This window comes from Salmo salar, chromosome 01, assembly GCF_965601325.2.
Source record: "Salmo salar chromosome 01, fSalSal1, whole genome shotgun sequence".
Lineage (NCBI taxonomy): Eukaryota > Metazoa > Chordata > Actinopteri > Salmoniformes > Salmonidae > Salmo > Salmo salar.
In genome coordinates this window covers 28,047,059-28,072,135 of record NC_138291.1, presented here as the reverse complement: position 1 = coordinate 28,072,135, position 25,077 = coordinate 28,047,059, and the positions used below count along the sequence as shown (strand labels likewise).

Here is a 25,077-nt window from a genome sequence, read left to right as displayed (position 1 = left end):
GGAAGACTGTGTGATTATGCTCTCCGCAGCCAATGTGAGTAAGACCTTTAGACAGGTCAACATTCACAAGGCCGCAGGGTCAAGAGGGATTACCAGGACGTGTACTGCGAGCATGCACTGACCAACTAGCAAGTGTCTTCACTGACATTTTCAACCTCTCCCTGTCCAAGTCTGTAATACCAACATGTTTTAAGCAGACCACCATAGTGCCTGTGCCCAAGAACTCTAAGGTAACCTGCCTAAATGACTACCGACCCGTAGCACTCACGTCTGTAGCCATGAAAGGCTTACATAAACACCATCTTCCCAGAAACCCTAGACCCACTTCAATTTGCGTACCGCCCAAACAGATCCACAGATGATGCAGTCTCTATTGAACTCCACACTGCCCTTTCCCACCTGGACAAAAGGAACACTTATGTGAGAATGCTATTCATTGACTACAGCTCAGCATTCAACACCATAGTGCCCTCAAAGCTCATCAATAAGCTAAGGACCCTGGGACCAAACACCTCCGTCTGCAACTGGATCCTGGACTTCCTGACGGGCCGCCCCCAGGTGGTAAGGGTATGTAACAACACATCCGCAACGCTGATCCTCAACACAGGGGCCCCTTAGGTGTGCGTGCTCAGCCCCCTCCTGTACTCCAATTTGTAAGTCGCTCTGGATAAGAGCGTCTGCTAAATGACTTAAATGTAAATGTAAATGTACTCCCTGTTCACTCATGACTGCATGGCCAGGCACGACTCCAACACCATCATTAAATTTGCCGATGACACAACAGTGGTAGGCCTGATCACCGACAACAACGAGACAGCCTATAGGGAGGAGGTCAGAGACCTGGCCTTGTGGTGCCAGGACAACAACCTCTCCCTCAACGTGATCAAGACAAAGGAGATGATTGTGGACTACAGGAAAAGGAGGACCGAGCACACTCCCATTCTCATCGACGGGGCTGCAGTGGAGCAGGTTGAGAGCTTCAAGTTCCTTGGTGTCCACATCACCAACAAACTAACATGGTCCAAGCACACCATGACAGTTGTGAAGCGGGCACGACAAAACCTATTCCCCCTCAGGAGACTGAAAAGATTTGGCATGCTCCTCAGATCCTCAAAAGGTTCTACAGCTGCACCATCAAGAGCATCCTGACTGGTTGCATTGTTGCCTGGTATGGCAACTGCTCGGCCTCCGACCCCAAAGCACTACAGAGGCTAGTGCGAACGGCACAGTACATCACTGGGGCCAAGCTTCCTGCCATCCAGGACCTCTATTACGTTTACTCCCGCTTTCCCGCTCCAGCACTTGACGTCACCGGTCTACTAACCACCGGTCCTGGCAAAGCATCTTTACGCACATCTGGCAACCATTATTACGCACACCTGCACCCTATTATCAGTCACACCTGGACTTCATTACTACCTTCATACCAGGCGGTGTCAGAGGAAGGCCCTAAAAATTGTCAAAGACTCCAGCCACCCTAGTCCTAGACTGTTCTCTCTGCTACCACACGGCAAGCAGTACCAGAGCACCAAGACTAGATCAAAGAGGCTTCTAAATAGCTTCTACCCCCAAGCCATAAGACTCTTGAACATCTAGTCAAATGGCTACCCAGACTATGCGCATTGCCCTCCCCCCTCCCCTCTCCACACCACCGCCACTTTCTATTGTCATCTATGCATAGTCACTTTAATTAACTCTACCTACATGTACATACTACCTCAACTAACCGGTGCCGTCGCACATTGACTCTGTACCGGCACCTCCCTGTATATATTGTTATTTTTTACTAATGCTCTTTAATTACTTGTTATTGTTATCTCTTGTTCTTATCCATATTTTTTGAAACTGCACTGTCAGTTAGGGGCTCGTAAGTAAGCATTTCACTGTAAAGTCTACACCTGTTGTATTCGGCGCATGTGACTAATAAAATTTGATTTGATTTAATCTTGAATGAGTAGGCGGATCGCCTCCACAGTGAGGCCCGTGTTCCATCCTGGTGATCGCGTCTGGCTCTCCACCAGGAACCTTCCGCTCTGCCTGCCCTGTAAGAAGCTAAGAAGCTGAGTCCCCGGTTTGTGGGGCCATTCAAGGTCCTCCGGAGGGTCAACGAGGTAACTTACAGATTACAACTCGCCATTAACTACCGGATCTCACCATCTTTTCATGTTTCCCTCCTCAGTCCAGTGGTTCCTGGTCCCTTGGCTGATGCCGTCCCCCACGACACCCCTCCGCCTCCGTTGGACATTGAGGAGAGCCCTGCCTATGCCGTCAGATCCCTCCTGGACTCCCGACTTCGTGGGGGTCGGCTCCAGTACCTGGTGGACTGGGAGGGGTACGGTTCAGAGGAGCAGTGTTGGATTCCGGTGGATGACATTCTAGATCCCAAGATCATCTGAGATTTCCACCTTCCTCGACCGGACTGGTCCGCTCCTCGCCCGCGGGCCCGTCCCCCTGGCTGATGTCATCCTGGGGATGGAGCCGCTCATCGGGGGGGGGGGGGGGTTACTGTTACGTTTACTCCCGCTTTCCCGCTCCAGCACTCAATGTCACCGGTCTACTAACCACCGGTCCTGGCAACGCATCTTTACGCACACCTGGCAACCATCATTACGCACACCTGCGGCCTATTATCAGTCACACCTGGACTTCATTACTACTTTCATTAATTACCATTTATCTAGCACTCTGTTTCATCAGTCATCAGGTAGAATTGTTTGTGTTTCCATGTCAGACGCTTCTCTAGTTTTGTATCGTTCCTTGTTCGTTATCATTAAACTCACTAACTGCACCTGCTTCCTGACTCCCTGCGTCTACGTTACACCCACCCCTTGACTTTTTACCCATTTTGTTGTGTTACAGCCTGAATTTAAAATTGATTAAATTGAGATTCTTTTGTCATTGGCCTACACACAATACCCCATAATGTCAAAGTGGAATTATGTTATTTGAAATTTGTAAAAATTTATTAAATGAAAAGCTGAAATGTACAGTATGTATTGAGTAAACCCCTTTGTTATGGCAAGCCTAAATAAGTTAAGGAGATAAAATGTGCTTAAGTTGCATGAACTCACTAGGTGCGCTATAATAGTGTTAAAAATGATTTATGAATGATTACCTCATCTCTGTATCACACACATACAATTATCTGTAAAGTCCTTCAGTGAAGCAGTGAATTTCAACCACAGATTCAACCACAAGGACCAGGGAGGTTTGTCAATGCCTCGTAAAGAAGGGCACCTATTGGTAGATGGGTTAAAATAGAAAAAGCAGATATTGAATATCCCTCTGAACATGGTGAAGTTATTAATTACTCTTTGGATAGTTTATCAAAGATACAGGCATCCTTCCTAACTCAATTTCTGGAGAGGAAGGTAACCGATCATGGATTTCACCATGATGCCAATGGTGACTTTAAAACCGTTACAGAGTTTAATGGCTGTGATAGGACATAACTGAGGACGGATCAACAACATTGTAGTTACTCCACAATACTAACCTAATTGACTGAGGGAAAAGAAGGGAAGCCTGTAGAGAATATAAATATTTCAAAACATGCATCCTGTTTGCAACAAGGCACTAAAGTAATGCTGCAAAAAATGTGGCAAAGCAATTCACTTTTTGTCCTGAATACAAAATGTTTTGTTTGGGGCAAATCCAATAAAACACATTACTGAGTACCACTATCCATATTTTCAAGCGTAGTGGTGGCTGCATCATGTATATGGGTATGCTTGTAATCGTTAAGGACTGGGGAGTTTTTCAGGATAAAAAATCTACGGAATGGAGCTAAACACAGGCAATATCCTGGAGGAAAACCTGGTTCAGTCTGCTTTCCACCAGACACTGGGAGATGAATTCACCTTTCAGCAGGACAATAACCTAAAACACAAGGCCAAATCAACACTGGAGTTGCTTCCCAAGAAGACAGTGAATGTTCCTGAGTGGCCGAGTTACAGTTTTGACTTAATACAACAATCTATGGCAAGACCTGAAAATGGTTGTCTAACAATGATCAACAACCAATTTGACATATATTGAAAAAAAAGAAAAGAATAATGGGCAAATGTTGCACAATCCAGGTGTGGAAAGCTCTTAGAGACTTACCCTGAGAGACTCACAGCTGTATTCACTGCCAAAGGTGCTTCTACAAACTATTGACTCAGGGGTATTTCTTTATTTCATTTACAATACATTTGCACAGCTTTCTAAAAACATGTGTTCACTTTGTCATTATGGGGTATTGTGAGTAGATGGGTGAGAATTTTTTTATGTTATCCATTTTGAAATCAGGCTGCAACACAACAAAATGTGGAATTATCAAGGGTTGTGAATACTTTCTGAAGGCACTGAAGACTGACCAGGTGAATCCAGGTGAAAGCTATGATCTCTATTTAAGTGCAACTCTATATTAGGAAGGTGTTCTTAATGTTTTGTACACTCAGTGTATTTTATTTACTGTATGGTGCTAACTCATGCAGCCCCATGGTTTATTCACTCTTTGTTTGGTGTAATAATACTGACATTCCTAAATGTTTGTAAGGGTTATTACATCCTCTGCTACATGGAGCAAAATATGAATGCCTTGGAAATATTCATTATCCACTATAATCGTCAAAGTTATTCCTGGGTGTATTACACCACTGAATTATATTAGGAGAGAATACTGCCTCTTCAAAACAACGAAGTCAATCATTTATTTCCTCAACACATATTTTATCACTTGCTTTTGTCCAATCCATGTTTTCTTGAAATCAACATCCTTATGCGTTGAACAGTGTTAGAATGAGTGGACCAAGATGCAGCGTGTTCGTAGTTCCACATATTTATTTAACCAGTGAAACCGAATGCAACAATTAAACACTTCAAAATATACACAAAACAACAAACTGTGACGCAGGAGGATCAAATACACTCACAACGAATAATCACCCACAAACACATGTGAAACAAACAACAACTTAAATAGGACCTCCAATTAGAGACAACGACAACCTGCTGCCTCTAATTGGAGGTCATGCCAAACAACACCAACATAGAAATGCAAAACTAGAAACTGAACATAGACATAAAAAACTGACAAACACCCCCTGTCACTCACTATGGTCAGGACGTGACAGTACCCCCCCCCCCCCCCCCCCCCCCCTCAAAGGTGCGGACTCCGACCGCGCCTAAAAAACAACACAACACAAAGGGAGGGTAGGGTGGGTGACAACTGTCTGTGGCGGCGGCTTTGGTTCCGGGCGTGGTACCCCCACTGCCCATTGATACCCCCGCTTCTGTATGTTCGGAGGAACCAGACCAAGGATCCTCGCCGGATGCTTCGGACCACCAACCACCGCTGAAAACTCGAGGCTGCAGGCCGCCGCTGACAACTCTGAGCTGCAGACCGCCGCTGAAGGCTCGGGGCTGCAGACCGTCGCCGGAGACTTGGGGCTGCAGACCGTCGCTGGAGACTCGGGGCTGCAGACCGTCGCTGGAGACTCGGGGCTGCAGACCGTCGCTGGAGACTCGGGGCTGCAGACCGTCGCTGGAGGTTCGGGGCTGTAGACCATCGCTGGAGGCTCCGGACTGAAGAGCGTCGCTGGAGGCTCCGGACTGGGGACCTTTGCTGCAGGCTCCGTGCCATGGATCATCACTACTGGTTCCGCGTCATGGATAATCACTGGAGGCTTTGTGCCATGGATCATCACTGGAGGCTCCGGGCCATGGATTATCACTGGAGGCTTCATGCCATGGATTAACAGTACAGGCTCCGGGCCATGGATCCTCACTGGAGGCTTCATGCCATGGATTATCACTGGAGACGTCGGACCATTGACCATCACTAGAGGCTTCCTACGGGGCGCTGGAACTGGTCTCACCAGACTGGGGAGACGCACTGCGGACCGCGTGCTCAAAGCAGGCACCGGCCTTACTGGGCTATGGAGGCGTACTGGAGGAAGAGTGCGCGGAGCAGGCACAGGGAACACTGGGCCTTGGAGGCGCACTGGAGGTCTGCTACGTGGGACTGGCATAGGAGGCGCCAGGCTAGTAACACGCACCTTCGGGCTAGTGCGGGGAGCAGGAACAGGACGTACTGGGCTATGGTGGTGCACTGGAGGAAGAGTGCGCGGAGCAGGCACACGGTACACTGGGTCTTGGAGGCGCACTGGAGGTCTGGAGCGCACGGCCTGCACAACCCGCCCTGGTTGGATGCTCAACTCCGCTCGATAACTGCGGGGTGCGGGCACAGTTCGCACCGGCCTTTGAATGCACCCTGACAACGCAGTGTGGTTCACCGCAAAATACGGTGTCTGCTGCATCACTTGCTCCCCGCAGTAAGCACGGGAAGGTGTCTCAGGACTCCATCCTGACTCTGCCCAACTCCCCTTGTGCCCCCCCCCCCCTAAAAAAAATGTGGGGCTGCCTCTCCGCCTTGCCTTTCGGTGCATATAGAGCCTCGTAGTATCGTCGCTCCTCTTTCGCTGCTTCGATCTCCTCCCTCGGACGACGATACTCCCCAGCCTGCCTCCAGGGTCCTTTACCATCCAAAATCTCCTCCCAAGTCCATTCCTCCGGATACTTCTGCTGCTCCTTACCACGCTGCTTGGTCCTTCTTTGGTGGGTGATTCTGTCACAGCTGTTAGAAGGAGTGGACCAAGATGCAGTGTTTTCGTAGTTCCACATATTTATTTCACCAGTGAAACCAAATGCAACAATTAAACACTTCAAAATATACACAAAACAACAAACTGTGACGCAGGAGGATCAAATACACTCACAACGAATAATCACTCACAAACACATGTGAAACAAACAACAACTTAAATAGAACCTCCAATTAGAGTCAACGACAACCTGCTGCCTCTAATTGGAGGTCATGCCAAACAACACCAACATAGAAATGCAAAACTAGAAACTGAACATAGACATAAAAAACAGACAAACACCCCCTGTCACACCCTGACCACTCCACCATAGAAAATAACCACTCACTATGGTCAGGAGGTGACACATACATTTTTTCTAAAGAGGATGTTTATACAGCAATGCAGATAGGCAGTGCATGAATCAAGACGTTCTTCTGCGGTGTATATGTGCCTCCCAGGCTTGACATGAATGTCATTTCATGTCACTTGAATGCCTTTTATGGGACAAGGGCTCTTTGAAATATCTAAGAGTCCACCTCCAGTGCTGTAGCTGGCTACCACTGGCCCTCAGAACACTGAAGTCATGTAGACAGGGCCAATTAATGGCCCAGAGTTTTCTGAGAGAATGAATGAGGAGCTTTAAGAGGATTCCTCCACCTTAAATCCCCACGCGCTGCGCAGCCAGCTCCCTGACTGCCTGTGAAGAACAATCAAACAGCAGCTCCCCCTCCTATCCATCACTTTAAGACATTAGCCAGACATGGTCTGGAATATTAACGAGCTCCTTTGCCAGGGAGTTCCACACCAGAGCCTGCGTGTGGCAACATACATTTTTAATCACAGGGGGGAAACGAGGGCTTCTCTTCACACTCATCTATTACTGTGTGTTTACCACTCCGCGAATACTCCAGGACTCTCATAACAGTAAACATGAATGAACTTATATAGCACTTTCTGTGCACATTTTTAGAAAGATATCAATAAAGGCATCAATATGATAAGGACAAAGGAAGAGGGACATTTTTGTGTTATTGTACTGATCTTACAATATTACATGCTTTTATGCTATTGTTGTCCCCATATCCACACTATTCAAATATAATTTTCTGCAGGCATAGCCAACCTTGGTTACCAATTTATCATGAATTGACATTCCATTTGGGTTCTTTACCTCCATGAGGAAGATCTGTTCCTGAGCCATGATTTGCCTCCCTCACTCTATGGCTCTCTATCTCCTGTCTCCTAGCTCTATCAGCTCCTAGGGCACAGTCTACTCTATATGTACAGTAAGACTGCTGGGCCTCTCCCTGGCCTGCCTCTCTCCCTGGAGCTGCCCGTCTCCCTGGTCTACCCCTCTCCCTGGAGCTGCCCCTCTCCCTGGAGCTGCCCGTCTCCCTGGTCTACCCCTCTCCCTGGAGCTGCCCCTCTCCCTGGAGCTGCCCGTCTCCCTGGTCTACCCCTCTCCCTGGAGCTGCCCGTCTCCCTGGTCTACCCCTCTCCCTGGAGCTGCCCCTCTCCCTGGAGCTGCCCGTCTCCCTGGAGCTTCCCCTCTCCCTGGTCTACCCCTCTCCCTGGAGCTGCCCGTCTCCCTGGTCTACTCCTCTCCCTGGAGCTGCCCCTCTCCCTGGAGCTGCCCCTCTCCCTGGAGCTGCCCCTCTCCCTGGAGCTTCCCCTCTCCCTGGTCTACCCCTCTCCCTGGAGCTTCCCCTCTCCCTGGTCTACCCCTCTCCCTGGAGCTTCCCCTCTCCCTGGTGCTGCAGGCGTTCTTAATGTTGCGATGGGGGCAGAGCGGGCAGCATGTGGGCAGGGAGATACCCTGATCACCCCTCCCTGGGTATACCACTGTGCCTCCCAAAATGCCAGTGTGATACCACTGATCAGCCGCTGATTGGCTGAATACCCAGGACGGTGGCAGTTTTCAAATTACCAGTTGTTTGTTTGGAAAGATATATAAAGTGGTCTGTGCATTTGAACAACTGCATAAATGCACCTATTTCACTTTCGCATGTAAAAACAAAATCTTCTGCTGCCCATGTTGCCACAAATTATCTAACTGGAGATAGTTAGCTAGTATAATGTCACAAGTATGATGAGCTTGCCAGCAACTTTAGTTAGACTTGATTGGTATGCGAGCTAGCAAGCTAGCTACTGGTATGCTAGCTTGCTGGTAGCTAGTGTCCACTAGCTAGCATCTAACGTCTGGAGGTGACAGAGCCACGTTTTCTTTTGTCATACCAGATCTGCGAGAAGGTTCTATCTAGAGCATCCCTCTATCCTTCGACTGTTGATGGATGTGGATGTCCAGTTCAGGTCCCAGGCTCCCACTGATTATTTACTCACATGTTCATTGCAATTTAGAGCCATCTGTTCAGTACCTGATAGTGCAGACCCAGAAGGCGTGGGCATTCATTTCAATGCCCCAGGACTGTCCATTTAATTTGTGCTGTGAAAATCATGTGATGAAATCTTGCAATCTCATTGCTGCAGCCCCCCCCCCCAATAGCAAGTAATGTAAAAGCTTGCAAGAGCTGGGCGGCAGGCCGAACGTCCGGAGCTGCTAATGGCAGAGCAGTAGGTAAATAAACAGCTTGTTTTGAACAATATACTGTATATTTGAAACAGTAAAAGGTACACAAATTAACCACACTTTTATGTACATTTTAAACATAGTCCTTGAATTCTATAATATATATTTTGTTGTAAAAAAAAATACATATATATATATATATTTTTATTTTTTTATTTTTTTTATTTGTATTTGTTTCAAGTGGGGCACCACTCCTAACGCCCTAATGGACGCTCCGCCACTGCCACTGGTAGAGATGGGGAGAGGAAAAATTCTCAACCAGAACGTAAGAGAGAATCACTGCTTTGTTGGAAACAAGTCGGTCTAAACAGTAATTGGAATGGAACTAAATTCAAACACATTTCTACAAGGTAATAAAGTCATGATACAAAATGTGATGTTTTGTAAGATAAGTGTTTTGTTTATGGTCAATGAGCGAAATATTTTTTAGAGTGAGATTTATTACACAGTCTATGTTTAATTTGTTTAGATGATCACATATAAATCACATTGTTTAGTGTGGAAATTACGTTGCTCAACTAAATGAGGTAGAGCACGCATGGGCTGCTTCTGCCAGCATTTATCAATCTCAATCCCACTCACAGCCTCCCAAATTGAAAACTAAGGAAATTCATTTTGTGCTCAATGGAAGTTTTCCTGTGGAAATTTTGCCTTCCATTAAGAATCAAATTAAGTGCTGGACCACTGCTTTCTGAGAGTCGCTTTTAACTGCTCCCCCCACCACCACCACGATGTGCACAATAGCATGCACGCATATGCTTTAAATGTTTTATTTATTATGTTCTCGTGGAGGTACCCTGAATTGGAATGATGTTGAGTGAGAGGTGGTTTATCACAATGGTGAGTGTGTTTGTGCATTTCTGTGCAGTCTATGCTCTCTAACCATATACTGATGTAGAAAACCATAGACACAGGTGAGGTCTGTTAGTTTGACTCAATATGCACGTTATGCACATCTCATATCCTCACATGACCTACTGAACGTCCAAAGCATGTTGCCAGGTTGGAGGCAAAAGAAGCAACACCTGGATGTACAGGTTTCACTATGCTGACTTAGTTCAGCAGTTCCAAAACTGTTTCACTAAGGTCCCCTTTCCAGCATTTCTTAAAACAACAAATCTTTGGGCAAAAAAATGTAACTAAAAAATGGGCTAGTTGATCTGGACATTTCTAACAAATTATAAATAATGTAGCTCTCTTAGGTATGCAATGACTAACATGACAAGAGGAATTGATGATGCACTACCCAATTTCGAAATTACACTTTGTGCATTCTACTATTACAACTTTCAAGAGTAAGTTTAAAGCTGGACTGAGTTGCTAAAAAAAAATCTCTCTATCTATATTATATATTTTTTGGGGGGGTGGGGGACAACCCCAGTGCACCCCCTGCCGACCCCTTGCTCCATTCCTGGGGGGCGCACCCCACAGTTTGGGAACCACTGCCTAAGTTGGATCGCATTCAGCTTGATGTGTTTTCTCTCTTTCTTTTTCTCTCTCTTTCCCCTCTTCTCTCTCTCTCTCCAGAACTTAGTCGGCACAAATCCTTTCTTCTTCACTGGTGTGTCTGCATGAGTCTGATGACGGTGAAGTCTGGAGGCTGTGTTTTTGAACCGCCTCTCTGCCAGCTATTCTCTGTAGGATTCCACTGAGTTTAAGGTAACTGTTATTTATCTCATGTGTTATGCACCAGACATTCAGCCTTTGTGAATGTGCGTGTGTAGGTGAGAGTGAATGTGTAGGTGCATCTGTGTGTGTGTGTGTGTGTGTGTGTGTGTGTGTGTGTGTGTGTGTGTGTGTGTGTGTGTGTGTGTGTGTGTGTGTGTGTGTGTGTGTGTCCAGACGGTTTTCACAGGTTCACAGGCCTGTCAGTGGACTAGATGAAGGTGTATGGCTCTTGTTTCATCCTCTCCACGGCCTCGGGGGTGTCTTCCGTTGATTGCATTACATTCACAGCAACCTTCCCCTCATTAGTGGCAACCATGTTTTAACTCCTTATTTCACTTGGCTGATCTGAGGCTAGACACCTCTCTGCATGCACGCACACGCACACAAATGGACACACACATGCACACGCACACACAAGCAGGCAGGCACTCAAACACACACAATTACAACAAAGGGTGTAGTGTTTTTTTGTAGGCTACACATGGACATATTTTGTCTTAGATTTAAGTTACCATAGACATGGAAGATAAAGAGGGTTATGATTAGATTTAGCTGACCAAATCGCTATATTTTTGCTTGTAAGATAAATCTCTTAGTTTAAGATAAGCTATGAAGTTCCACGTATGACATGTGCAAATGAAACCTTTGTACTGTCCCCTCTACTGTGAGAAGAGGGCATTGATAGGAAAGTAGATAGGGCTGATCAATAAGAAGTGCCGTTTTTTTCCCCAGGCCTTCCTTCATATCTCTCCCCCTGTGTGTGCTGCGGAGGGGTCGGGGGTAGGGTCAGGTAAGTGGTGGCGTGGGCGGGTTTCTGCCCCTTTATCAATCAAGATTTTAATTACACACGTCCAGAGCGACAGCTAGATTAGAAACCAATCGACGCTATCGGCCACAAAATCTAATTACTGTTTATTGACAGATAAGGCCAGGCCCCCTTCACTTTCCCAAATAAGATAAACCTCCCCCACCCCACCCCTAACACAAAGAGGACCTGCTCCAACTGTCCATGAAATACTTTATTATAAGTAATTCTCTACTTAGGAATCAATGTATGCTTATGGAGACAGGTAATCCCCCAAGTATTATATGGTATTCTATGTCAAGTTATCTATGGAGCTGAAGACATTACCTCTCATGTATCCAGAAACAACAGGAATCTGAATTAGGACCAGTAATTTTACACATAATTGGACAACACAGCCAAGACAAACGAGACAGGTCTTTATTTGGGCAACCATTAATCTCTCCTAACATTATGTTCAAGTGTTGCCAGTCTTGCCAGTGTTGGTACATTATTCAGGTGTCTTCTATAGTTCAGCTGTCAGTTCCACCTTAATATGTGACTGACCGCCTTGATTCGGGTCTTATTTGAAATTGTGTTTTTTACATTGCATAAAAGCAGAGACACAGAGCTACAACATGGTATATCATACACTGCATTTGAGGAACAATGGGAAAGTAATTCTGCTTTGAAAGTTAATAAACCTCACTTTTGAGAAAATGGCCTTCGAACATTTTGGTAGCTACTGGAGAGCTCTTCTTTGTCTACACCCATTCAGCATCGTTCACACCCTCTTAAGCTTTAGCCCCACCCATCTCTTTAAGGGTTGATCCGAGCATTCTGTCCTAACAACAACAGTCAAGCACCCAAGCTAACTGGCTAACATTGGCTAGCTACTTCCAGACACAAATGAGAGAACAGCTCACTAACAGAGCTGGTTAGGATGCTTTTATGTTATCCAGAGCGTTGGTGACTGCAACTGTGCCGCTGGCAAAAATGTGCGCTTTTTTTACTTAGTTTACTGACAACGGCCATATTCAACGGGTGTTGAATATCAGTTATTCTGCGCTCTGGCACACTCAGACAAGAGTGCTCTTAAATCGGAGTAGTTTTCTAGCTAATTTGCCAGCTTCGTCTATCAACAGTTGTCGCAGTGACATTCTTTTTGAAATGGTTACGTGAATAGTCTTTGGTTAAGACATGTAGCTAGCTAGCTAAACAATGAACCATAATCACAACTCATGACGTTACTACCCTGCATGAATCTGCAGGTAGTTAACCAACCAGGTTTAATGTTAGCTAGCTAACATTAGGCTATAAATAGCAACGCAAATGGCTCTTAGATACGAATAATAAGATCATACACATAACGTTAGCTAGTGAGCCAGCCAGCTAAAGTTAGCTAGCTAGCTAACAGTACACTTTAATTTGAAATTAAAATGATTTCTGTCAAAATTAGAAATGTGTAATATCTGAAAATGTAGCTAGTTGGAGTATCTTACCAGTATACATTATGGATGGATGCCCCTCCCTGTCACAGATGCCATGGTTGCCCTTAGTTTGAAGATGTAATGGGGAGACAGGTGTTTTCTCCATCTCCTTAGCTATCATACTCTAATTCCACTGATTTCAAAATGTGGTCCTTCAGAAAGCGGAGAGCAACACTTACAGTGAGGGGAAAAAGTATTTGATCCTCTGTTGATTTTGTACGTTTGCCCACTGACAAAGAAATGATCAGTCTATAATTTTAATGGTAGGTTTATTTGAACAGTGAGAGACAGAATAACAACAAAAAAATCCAGAAAAACCCATGTCAAAAATGTTATAAATTGATTTGCATTTTAATGAGGGAAATAAGTATTTGACCCCTCTGCAAAACATGACTTAGTACTTGGTGGCAAAAGCCTTGTTGGCAATCACAGAGGTCAGACGTTTCTTGTAGTTGGCCACCAGGTTTGCACACATCTCAGGAGGGATTTTGTCCCACTCCTCTTTGCAGATCTTCTCCAAGTCATTAAGGTTTCGAGGCTGACGTTTGACAACAAGAAACTTCAGCTCCCTCCACATATTTTCTATGGGATTAAGGTCTGGAGACTGGCTAGGCCACTCCAGGACCTTAATGTGCTTCTTCTTGAGCCACTCATTTGTTGCCTTGGCCGTGTGTTTTGGGTCATTGTCATGCTGGAATACCCATCCACGACCAATTTTCAATGCCCTGGCTGAGGGAAGGAGGTTCTCACCCAAGATTTGATGGTACATGGCCCTGTCCATTGTCCCTTTGATGCGGTGAAGTTGTCCTGTCCCCTTAGCAGAAAAACACCCCCAAAGCATAATGTTTCCACCTCCATGTTTGACAGTGGGGATGGTGTTCTTGGGGTCATAGGCAGCATTCCTCCTCCTCCAAACACGGCGAGTTGAGTTGATGCCAAAGAGCTCCATTTTGGTCTCATCTGACCACAACACTTTCACCCAGTTGTCCTCTGAATCATTCTGATGTTCATTGGCAAACTTCAGACGGGCATGTATATGTGCTTTCTTGAGCAGGGGAACCTTGCGGACGCTGCAGGATTTCAGTCCTTCACGGCGTAATGTGTTACCAATTGTTTTCTTGGTGACTATGGTCCCAGCTGCCTTGAGATCATTGACAAGATCCTCCCGTGTAGTTCTGGGCTGATTCCTCACCGTTCTCATGATCATTGCAACTCCACAAGGTGAGATCTTGTATGGAGCCCCAGGCCGAGGGAGATTGACAGTTCTTTTGTGTTTCTTCCACATGCGAATAATCGCACCAACTGTTGTCACCTTCTCACCAAGCTGCTTGGCGATGGTCTTGTAGCCCATTCCAGCCTTGTGTAGGTCTACAATCTTGTCCCTGACATCCTTGGAGAGGTCTTTGGTCTTGGCCATGGTGGAGAGTTTGGAATCTGATTGATTGATTGCTTCTGTGGACAGGTGTCTTCTATACAGGTAACAAGCTGAGATTAGGAGCACTCCCTTTAAGAGTGTGCTCCTAATCTCAGCTCGTTACCTGTATAAAAGACACCTGGGAGCCAGAAATCTTTCTGATTGAGAGGGGGTCAAATACTTATTTCCCTCATTGAAATGCAAATCAATTTATAACATTTTTGACATGCGTTTTTCTGGATTTTTTTGTTGTTATTCTGTCTCTCACTGTTCAAATAAACCTACCATTCAAATTATAGACTGATAATTTCTTTGTCAGTGGGCAAACGTACAAAATCAGCAGGGGATCAAATACTTTTTTCACTCACTGTATGCCCTTGTTCTACGCGATACATTTTTTTTAAAGCCACATTTGACAGGATTTCCTACACATACTGACCAGCTCAAATAGACAGACGTCTGCTACAGTATATGGCAGACCAATCCAATCTCATCTCTCGGCATGTCCAGCCCACTCATTATCTTAGCCAATCATGGCTAACGGTAAGGTTGCTGTCTTTTTCTGTGGCTAAACCAACTAGGCTCATAATTTAACAATTTTAATTTGTATTTACAGATGGCATACAAGTCTGTTTTAAGGCGCATGAAAGTTCACATTTTCCAAAAGGCATTTCTGCAAAAAAACGTATATGTTCAAATGGGTCTCCTGTGAAGTAGTGACCCGCGACATAAGCCTAGTTTCCAGAAACGAGTCACATATATGGTATCTTAATAACCAGTGGTGACCGACCCCTGACCTCTGACCCTGAGGACCATACAGTAGATCATCAGGCACTGTGACTCCCACTGCTCAGAATGCTGCCCTCCAGAGGACAGTCCACTCCCCCTGCAGTCTGGGGAGCATGGAGGTCCATGCTTTGCTGCTCTCTGGAGCCTGTCTGCTCTCCATCATGTAGGTTCATGCTCTGCTACTCTCTGCTAGTCTGGAGCATGTCCGTCTACTCTCCATCAGCCGCTTTATAGCCCCCACCGCACCGCCACAGTGAGCACTTCACTTTTAAAGCCGAGAATCTGCCTCAGGTAAATATGGAGTAAATGATTGGATTATTGTTCTTTCATTTGGCCGTGTAGTAATGGCTGGATTATAAACATTGCAGAGTATAGATTTCCTGTCAGATCCTATGAATCAGACATCCTTATCTCATTTCCAGACTGCCTCTCCACCCAGCACTGCCATCTCCTAGCCAGGGAGTCTGGGGGAGCAGAAGAAACATCCCTGCAGCCACCCAGCACAGCACAACACAGGCACTCCAAAGTCCATTCAAAGATTTCAAAAACCACTTAGGTCTCCTGTCCATATTTGTTAAGCAAGTAAATCTAAGGGATGAGGTGCACTGAATTCATAGAAAGGGGAAGAGAGGGGAGATGTCTTCCAAATTAAATTTAGGGGATGAGAGATAGAGGCAGCTGACAGCAGTTGTTGGGAGAGAAGCTGCACTCTGATTTGGTTCGAACCATGGAAAGAAAAATGTTTGTCTTTCTTTGAATTATGCAAATTTTTTGAGAGGGAGTTGAGATTAATGCCTGGTTTGTTTGATCCCGGGACATCACTAATGGTGATTCTGTCTGATGGTTGATGTTTCTTAGCTCCTCTCTCTGCCTGTTTGACATGGGAGTTACTTCACTGGGTTTACAACATCATCATGATTAAGTTAGTAAACAGTGTAGAGCTAAAGGAAAGCAGCCATGCACAGAGCTTACCTTATAGTCTCTATCCAGCTCTCTCCTACAGATCTATAGAAATAGGAGAAGAAACACACAATATTAAGTAAATAAGACAATTATAATAGTGGACTACACTGAAAAGCACGAGTGCACAGTAGTTTGAAAAGAAATCAGTCTATTCATTCATCAAATCAAATCAAATGTTATTTGTCACGTGCTTCGTAAACAACAGGTGTAGACTAACAGTGAAATGCTTACTTACGGGTAATTTTCCAACAATGCAGAGTTAAAGATAACGCAAAAAAAATAAACAAATATATAAAACAAATTGTGACACAAGGAATAAATACAATAACGAATAACGAACAACAAGTACAAATAACATGGCTATACAGGGAGTACCTGTACCAAGTTGATGTGCAGGGGAACAAGGTAATTCAGGTAGCTCTGTACATATAAGTAGGGGTAAAGTGACTAGGCAACAGGATAGATAATAGACAGTAGCAGCAGCGTATGTAGTGTGTGTGTGTGTGTGTGTGTGTGTGTGTGTGTGTGTGTGTGTGTGTGTATGTGTATGTGTATGTGTTTGTTTGGTGTCATTGTAAGTATGTGAGTGTGTGGGTGGAATTACTGCAAAAAATGGTCAATGTAGGTAGTCCGAGCAGCCATTTGATTAGTTATTTAGTAGTGTGTTTAGCAGTCTCATGGCTTGGGGGTAAAAGCTGTTCAGGGTCCTGTTGGTTCCAGACTTGGTACAGTGGTACTGCTTGCCATGGGGCTTGGGTGGCTGGAGTCTCTGACACCACTGATCCCACCAAGGCACTGATAATAACTCCATCCAGGATGGAAACTCACTGGTTTCATTGACCTGCCTAGTAAGTGAGTGAGTTGCTGAAAGCTGAGCCAATAATCACCTTGAAATGTAACCATCTAAGGAAGCGTTTTTTTATTGGGAACTAAACAGGGCCACTGTTGTAATTTCTCCAGCCTGATGGATTCTGTGCGTTTAACAAATTGCATTTATAGATTTTCCCTTTGAAGGGATAATCTGATCTTTTAATTTATATTTCTACCATGAAACTCAAACATCAAGTGATCTTCTGAAACCCCTGGTGCACCTCAATTGGAATACATTTTCACATGCACTTAATTGCATTTAAATATATTGATATTTTAAAAGTGACTATATTATCATTTTAATGTAACTTAGCCTAATGTTCTCTTTCAAATGACTTTATCAATAGCCTATCAACATGGACCCCAGTATTTTATCTTTAGCTTATTAATGTATTCATTTATAATGATGATTACTTCATGATTTCCATAATAGAAAGGTTTATGTTTTTATTGATCTAGAGTGGGCAAATTACAGAAACAAATTGCATTTTGTTGCTGGCAGGTTCCTGTCATTCCTTCAGTTCATGAATTGCAATGTGTTATAAATAAATAAAAGTGCCTCCCTCGTCCTAGGTGGTCTGGTGAAATACCACTCCCTCTAGCGGAGAAGTTGACGTGCCTGGTAGTCCCTCAACTATAACCTACAAGCCTTCAAGGAAGGTGTATTCAGGAGTGAGGGCTTTTCTCAGTTTAAGGCCAGCGTCAAATGGAAGACTTCATGATCATCCCATACTGTGATCTTTAAAAGTAGGCAATTTTATGTTAGCCAACTCATTACATTTTTTTAATGTATTTTTATTTTACACAATTGCCTACGAAACCTATGAATCAATAGATTTGATAACAAGCATATCAAACACTGAAAATAACTTTTATGTTTACTAAATTCAATGCTGACACACCAACAGTGGCTTACTGTTTACACTAATTTCAGCAACTCTTGATGCATCCCACTGGGCACAGATGTCAGTCAGTTCAACTGTTTATTTACATCCGGTTGAGTTGTCAACTAACGTGAATTAAATTCGAAATCAATACAAAAAAAAGGCCATTGGATTTAGGTTAAAAGTTGGGTGGTTCATACGAAATTCGCTTATGTTGATGACTTTTTGCAAATCCAATCAGTTTTCCACGTTGCTTCAACGCGTCACATTGATTGTTTTTGTTGAAATTACGTGAAACAACATTGGATCAACCAGTTTCTGCGCAGTGGGATATTTCCAAGAGGAACAACTAATTACACGTTTTCAGACAATAACTGATATGAGGTCATCCGTTATGAAGAAAGGGGTTTCTGACAATTTGCATACAAATCTGGCCCCCACTCTCACCGTCTCAAAACTTCCTGGGGATCTGTCACAATGTTAGCTATGTGATACTTTTGCAATGCCCTGATCTCACTCTGCTACAGACGACGCTACTATTGTCTTGTTATCTATTCATCAACAGTGGAATCCAACCGACCTTTTCCAGAACTGCCGTGGTATTTAAGATTTGCACCGCGTGTCAACTGTCACTGTTGTTTTCTTGGTGAAGATTTACACTAATCCAGGCACACGTTGCTGTTATGGACCCCGAGATGGAGGGGAAAGGGAGCGAATATTCAGTGTCAGTTATCCAAATTATCTCTGACTTTTTCTCAGTAACTATAACAGTAAAGGTCAGTAATGACTTCTCAGCTGCATAGGCATCTTGATCTCTGCGACGGATGTTTGGTTTCGCCGCAGGGGATGGAGAATATACTGTAAAAGGGCGAAGGCTGGAGGAGGAGTTGATAGATGTAGCCTACTGTCGTATGACTAAAACGGCGCATTCACAATCACAAAGGTAGCCGCTCCTACAACCTGAAGACACCAACCCTACACAGTAGCACCTGAGGGATTTGATATAACCTGTCTGTAAAGGTAGAGTATTCTCCACCTTACTTTTCTCTTCCATTTATTATCATTGAACTACTTTTCTGAAGGCTATTTACAAGTTGTTGGCAGGTCCACTATCACTTCATTTATTAGCCTATGAATTTAATGGTTCAATAAAATATTTTGAATGAAAGATGGTCAGATTTTTTTTATTTACTTGTATTTTGATGGAAGTTATTGTGTGTGGAAACACTGAAATAAATTATTTCATGCAACTTTTTAAAAGTTCATATTTGATGTTGACTGCTGTTATTAATGATAACGACATAGCCTACTGCTGACCCCGTTGGCAGCTCATATGCATGTAGGCTACCAAGACTACCAACTTGCGAAACAGTACCCTGAAACAGTGCACATTGTTGATAACCCAGCTATTCAATGTTTTATAACTGTGGACAGTGTGCACTTTTTTTTCAGTTTCTTTTTTTTTTCTTTACGATTTTATTTTTGTATTGATTGTGATGAGGGCTGCCTGTTTTTTTATGAAGGACTGTTAATCAATGGGGCTGAAATTTAAATCAACTTGAACTGCGTCGCACGCGCCTCGTGGGCATAATGAAAAACAAGAACATGATTAGAGCGAGGGAGCGAAAGAGAGGAGGACATCCCCTAAAGCCAAACGGTCAACACAATTGCCAGCCCACGTCGTATTCATGTGTTATCTTACCTTCAGAGTTTGAGTGAGTTAAACTGTGATTCGGCACCTCCAATCACTCATTACTGCCACGCACAGGTCGGAAGGCTACAATAGCTCAATACAGTGGAGGTTTTTATTTAGACATTTTGAGGAAGTACATAACGGGAGGAAATGAAGATAGTTGCTCAGCGAAACTCCACATTTGCAGAGTAACAAACGTATTTTGACATTGAAACACTTGCAGCGCTGTCTAATGGGAGTTCGAATCGGAGCTTCTAACGCCAGATACTGGGGCCTACTATTGCTATTGTCTGTTCGAAAAACAGTTGGGACTGTGCAATTTGGCCTGTTGTTTAATTCGCATAACAGTCCCTGTGAGAAACTGGAAGTGCATGACAGACATTTGTTATCATTTTGAGACAGCTGAAGTCGTTGAGAACCCCAAATTCTAGCCACTTCGCAACCAGCAGCCTAGCCTACTTCTTGGATCAAAAACAGGTCATGTGAGATGTAATGGAACTCGGGAGTATTAATGCTGTATCTGTCTAACAGGAAATTAAGACACAAGTATGCGTGTTTTAGTACTTCATAATCTTGTGGTGACACACACACTCACTGCTTCAACATGTTGCTATTCTTATAGAAGATGTGCTGTATGTATTGTCTAAATTGAAGCCTTTATATCAGATCTGCAGGGTGCACATTTATTTTTGGTTATCTATGTGCTATGAAATAAGGGAGGTCTGTGAATGCAACACTAGTCCAAATTATTGTATGGCATGAATTGCGAGTGGGGTATTACTTTCTGTCATAACTCTGCTTCCACATTTGCTCACCTAATAGTGATCAAGTGTGTTCAATGCATAGAGCAGTCTCTTCTCTTTTTGTACCCAATTTCTCCCTGTCAAATAATTTTCCACTATAGTGGTAAGGGAAGGTTTCATAACACACCTGATTACGAGGGCATTATAAACAACATAACTTTTTTCATAACTGAGCTTACGCTACGACAGTCTGGCCAATGTCATCTAGTAAGCGCCAGAAGTGAAGTGTAATATTTCTCAATGAAATTCCATCATCTCATTCTCTGATATTCAGGCAGGTTGTAAATGTGGGGCAGTATCAACTCTGGTAGGCTCGTAAAGGACAAGGATGAATTTAGCATATTTGCTGAAAGAGACATCACATCCAAATACGAACTTGAATATGTAACCCTGTAAGTAATCCAATTCACTATATAAAAACCGTGTGTGTGTGTGGGGGGGGGGGTGCGTGCGTGTGTGTGCGTGTGTAGTTACATACTGTAGCTGCATAATGAATGAGACGGGTTTTTTTCAATGGAGGATTCCAGCAGTGAACAAGCCTTCTTGATAAGCATTCCAAAGGGATTGCACCCATCCCCTTAACCAAATCAGATGGATTACGAATTAGGATGAATGACCTTTAATCAAATGTTTTTCAATGAAATTACAGTCTGTTTGAAAATATCTTAAGACATCATCTATTTGATACAAGGCTCAAAGTTGATGCCTTTAGCACATGCCAAAGCCCTATGCCATGAGGTCGCAGGTCACTGTCTGTTGTATTTTACAGTAGGTTGATAGTAGTTTTATTCATACTGTATGCTGACTCATGAAATCCCTTGTCAGCGTTGTCTGAAATCTCCACTACGTGTCTTTAAGGTTGTATCTGGGTCAAGGAAATTGGGTAGCACTTTGTTTTTAAGAAAACACATAGTCTTGATTTGTCATTGATTTTGTCTGGATATTTCTCATTATATCATTGGAATATTCAGTCAGGGTTATTTTAACTTTAACAGATGTTTAAGATTTTATAATTGATTCACACACTAGTTTGATTTTGGATTGTATATTGTGCTTTATATACAGTAGCAGCCATGTCAATCAATGGCCTAGATGTGGAAATATAGTTCTTTGGTAGACTGTAAGTCATTTGTTGTATTTTTTAAGAAAGACTAGGTGTTTTTATCTGTGCTACTTTAAAGCAGATCTGATGGGGATGTTGTTGGACATCAATAGGCCTGTGATGATCAAGAGGGATTGCGTGATGTTTTGCATCGATTATGGAAACGTGAGCTGATTAATAGAACTGGATTCTTTGTTAAACTGGAATACCAACATGCAGTTATGGGGCAGTCCTGTTTTACCAGACATACTGTTACTGTACTGTAAGGAGGGAGAATTTGCCAACCTCCTCTTTTTTGTAATCTATTATTGGAAGACATTGTACTCAGTTCCCCAAGTTGTCGACTCTTCAATGATGAAATTATTAAATCAACTATGAAAAGTAAGCCACTGGCCACCATCTCTGAACTTGCTTTATTCAAGTAGAGCTAATTAGATAAAAACAGTAAAGTCATGCTATTTGACTTATCCCAGAATTGTCAGCCATTGTTCGACTGCTCTTTTCTACGTTAAGATGCCATGTTAAGCTGTGTTCTTATAATATGGGGATACAGTAACATGGAGCCCCTCAATGACTGTGAAATGGTATCTGCATTCTCCACATTCTTCCTGGGCTTGATCAACAGTGAAACACAGGCGGTTTTAAACGGAGGTCAGAGAAGACAGGGCTGGATTTTCCGCTGCTTTAGAAGCTGATGGGCTCTCAGAGTTTGAGTTATGGCTTGAGATCATCTCTCACAGCTGGTGAAAGGTCCACAATAGTCCTTCACATGTAACACCAAGCGCATATGGCCACGTACAACTCAGTACATGGATTTACTTTCCTCAACGGATGCAAAGTTGTTGTCTTTTGCTAGTAAATGTGTGTTCCCAGTTGTCTCTGTGTTGTTGGGTTTCAGTTTTCTGTGCTTTTTGACTTGTTCTGAATCCTAACATGTCAGATTTGTTGTTACTTCAGCAGAAATCCCAGAAACATTCCTTACCCCATGACTTCAACGGGTGACTATCCAGAAAAATTGAGCACTCTGTTTCTGCATAGATCTGAAAGTTTTATTGACGGGACATACAAACAGGCTGAAATGTCTCTGGGGTACTGAAAAACCACTACGGCTGTTAGTTAGCTGTTTTAAATTAAGCTAATTTGAAGGATCAACAGTAAAGCATTGCTTTGTTACATTGCTTTGTTGTGGTTGTCTGTCATAACCTGCTGAAACAAATACTTTTTATGTAATGAACTGTTGTTATTCTTTTACACTTGTGTATGTTGTGTAAAAAACTTTTCTTTAACATAAATATTCCTTGTGCTATTTCAATTAGTATAAAAACTTAATTTTTGTGAATCTGAAAATAAAGGTTGAATTGAATTAATAATATAATTCCTTTTTGTTTTACTATAAATGTTTTCCTTTTTTCCGGACTAATTGAGATTAAGTGGGCTCAAAGAGGAAATCATATTATTTTATTTTTATAGATATGTGCTTTATTTCAACATCAATAGGGCATACATGTCCAGCAACTCCTGCATGTAATCATATTTGAAATTAGCATTGTGAATGGCTGCATGTGAGTTTTTAGCTGTCATATTTTTATTTGTGTGTTTTTCAACATGTTTTAGTGTGTCGTGTGAACTCTTTTAAGTGCATGTTGTAAAGTATATGCATCTGTCTGTTCGAATGACAGGGGCGTTGTGTATGTGTGTGTGAGCATGTGTGTGTATTTTTGTGTAGCAGAGAGCTCTATTGAGCGTTTGGTTCCCTCCTCCTCCGTGCTCTGTCCCTTTAAGTCCTACCCCTCGGAGACAACAGCAGCTGTTCCATATTCATCAAGCCACTGAGTCTTAAAGAGCCCTATCCTGACCATGGAAAGAGTCATTCCTCTCTCTCGCTCTCTCACGCTCTCTGCATCTTAGCGCTCATCCACCGCTGCCTGCGCTCCTCTCGATCTCGCTGTCTCTCGCCCCCCTCTACCTCTTTCTCCCACTCCCCTCTCTCGATCTCTCATATACACACAGACACACACATACACGCACAACCATAGACACAGACACAAACACTCTTCAACTCTCTTACGCACACACTCTCGAACACAGTCAGATACAGCATACCTGTGCAGGCTGGGGGAAGCAGTTCTGGAGGGGCTTTTCACCGTTCTCTCTGAGGGTGCTCTGCTGTCATTTTGGGGGAGAAGCAGGTCTCAATTGTTTCCTATTTCCTCTTCCTCTTCTCATTCCTGGAATGCTAAAACTGGACTGATGGACATTTCAGAACTTTGTCTGCCAGACCCTCTCAGCTATCATAACCAGTAGGTGCACTTCTTTCAGCCTTCCTTTTAACATACCCGTCTTTTGTGATGTTGGATATAGCTTTGTTCCCCTCTTGCAATCTTTCTTTCTTTTTCCTCCTCTCTCCTTTCTCTTCATGTTTTCTTGTAGAAGTGCTTGCATTTGTTTCCTTTACAAAGGACCTGCCGATCTCGGCGCTGAACTTTTTACTGCTATTGTTAAGATGCACTGTGCTTTTCCTGGCTCTCTTGCTCACACTCACACACACACACACACACACACACACACACACACACACACACACACACACACACACACACACACACACACACACACACACACACACACACACAAACACACTAATGTGCACTATCTGACTCTTTCTCTATATATGTTATGGAGGGCTGTTAATTCATACAGGACTGTCTGCTGCCAGTGATACCCTAAAAGCAACAGGACAGGTGTGCTGTGGTGTGTCTTTGGTTGTGTTCAATAGGGAGAGAGGACCCTTAGCCCTTTAGCACATTGTCAGCCATGTGTGTCACTGTGCACATTTCATTAAGAGCATGGCCGATCAATTAGGAGTAGCTCATTGCAACGTGCAAGTGTGTTTTTCCTAAAAAAAAGGGGGAACGTGTCCTGTTGGGTTAGGAGCTTGTTCTGGGATGGCTTTGTTGTCTGTCCGTGTCCTGGCCAGACTGCCACCCTGACAGAATCAGAATACATTTAAAAAGATTAGATTAAAGTGAATTCATGGAATTAGTGAGGATGAATTGCACGCTGCAATATTTGTATGTCTGGGGATAGACGTATGAAAGAACCGTGTAATCCCAGTGATCAGTCAGATCCATCCCAGCTAGTAGCACATCAGCCAGGCTGCCTGTCTGAGAAGCCCTCATTATCTGTGGGCTTGCTTAAAGTTACCTTGTAATTTTATATGCACTTCTGCTTTTATACATTCATATCTTGTTGGCATGTAGGAGATGTATTTTTTATTTTATAGCTGACTGGTATGATTGCTTGAATAAAAATGGAGAAGTATCTCCAATCCTATTTTATTAATCTACTTTAGAAAGTGTTCTAAAAATACAACAGCTAGATATCTATACATGTATGTTTTA

General features: G+C 43.5%; 1 protein-coding gene and 1 long non-coding RNA gene across 4 annotated transcripts in view; one reads left to right on the top strand and one right to left on the bottom strand.

Moving 5' to 3' along the window:
* Nucleotides 1–18,796, bottom strand: part of LOC106590421 (uncharacterized) — an 81,823-nt gene extending 63,027 nt beyond the window's left edge. Inside the window, exons 1-2 of the long non-coding RNA XR_014391809.1 lie at nt 18,659–18,796; nt 16,334–16,366 (exon numbers count right to left, since the gene is read on the bottom strand). This is a non-coding gene — a long non-coding RNA (uncharacterized LOC106590421). The remainder of the gene's footprint in view (nt 1–16,333; nt 16,367–18,658) is intronic.
* Nucleotides 18,667–25,077, top strand: part of LOC106590180 (estrogen-related receptor beta) — an 84,989-nt gene continuing 78,578 nt past the window's right edge. Inside the window, exon 1 of one of the 3 annotated variants that reach the window (XM_082973134.1) lies at nt 18,667–19,098. Coding sequence is in view for 2 of the 3 variants with exons in the window: in XM_082973127.1 (XP_082829253.1) it covers nt 23,927–23,976 (50 nt within the window). In the remaining variant the exon portion in view is untranslated. Of the gene's footprint in view, nt 19,099–23,495; nt 23,977–25,077 lie in introns of those variants that run through there. The other 2 variants (XM_082973127.1, XM_082973124.1) reach the window with 2 other exon arrangements.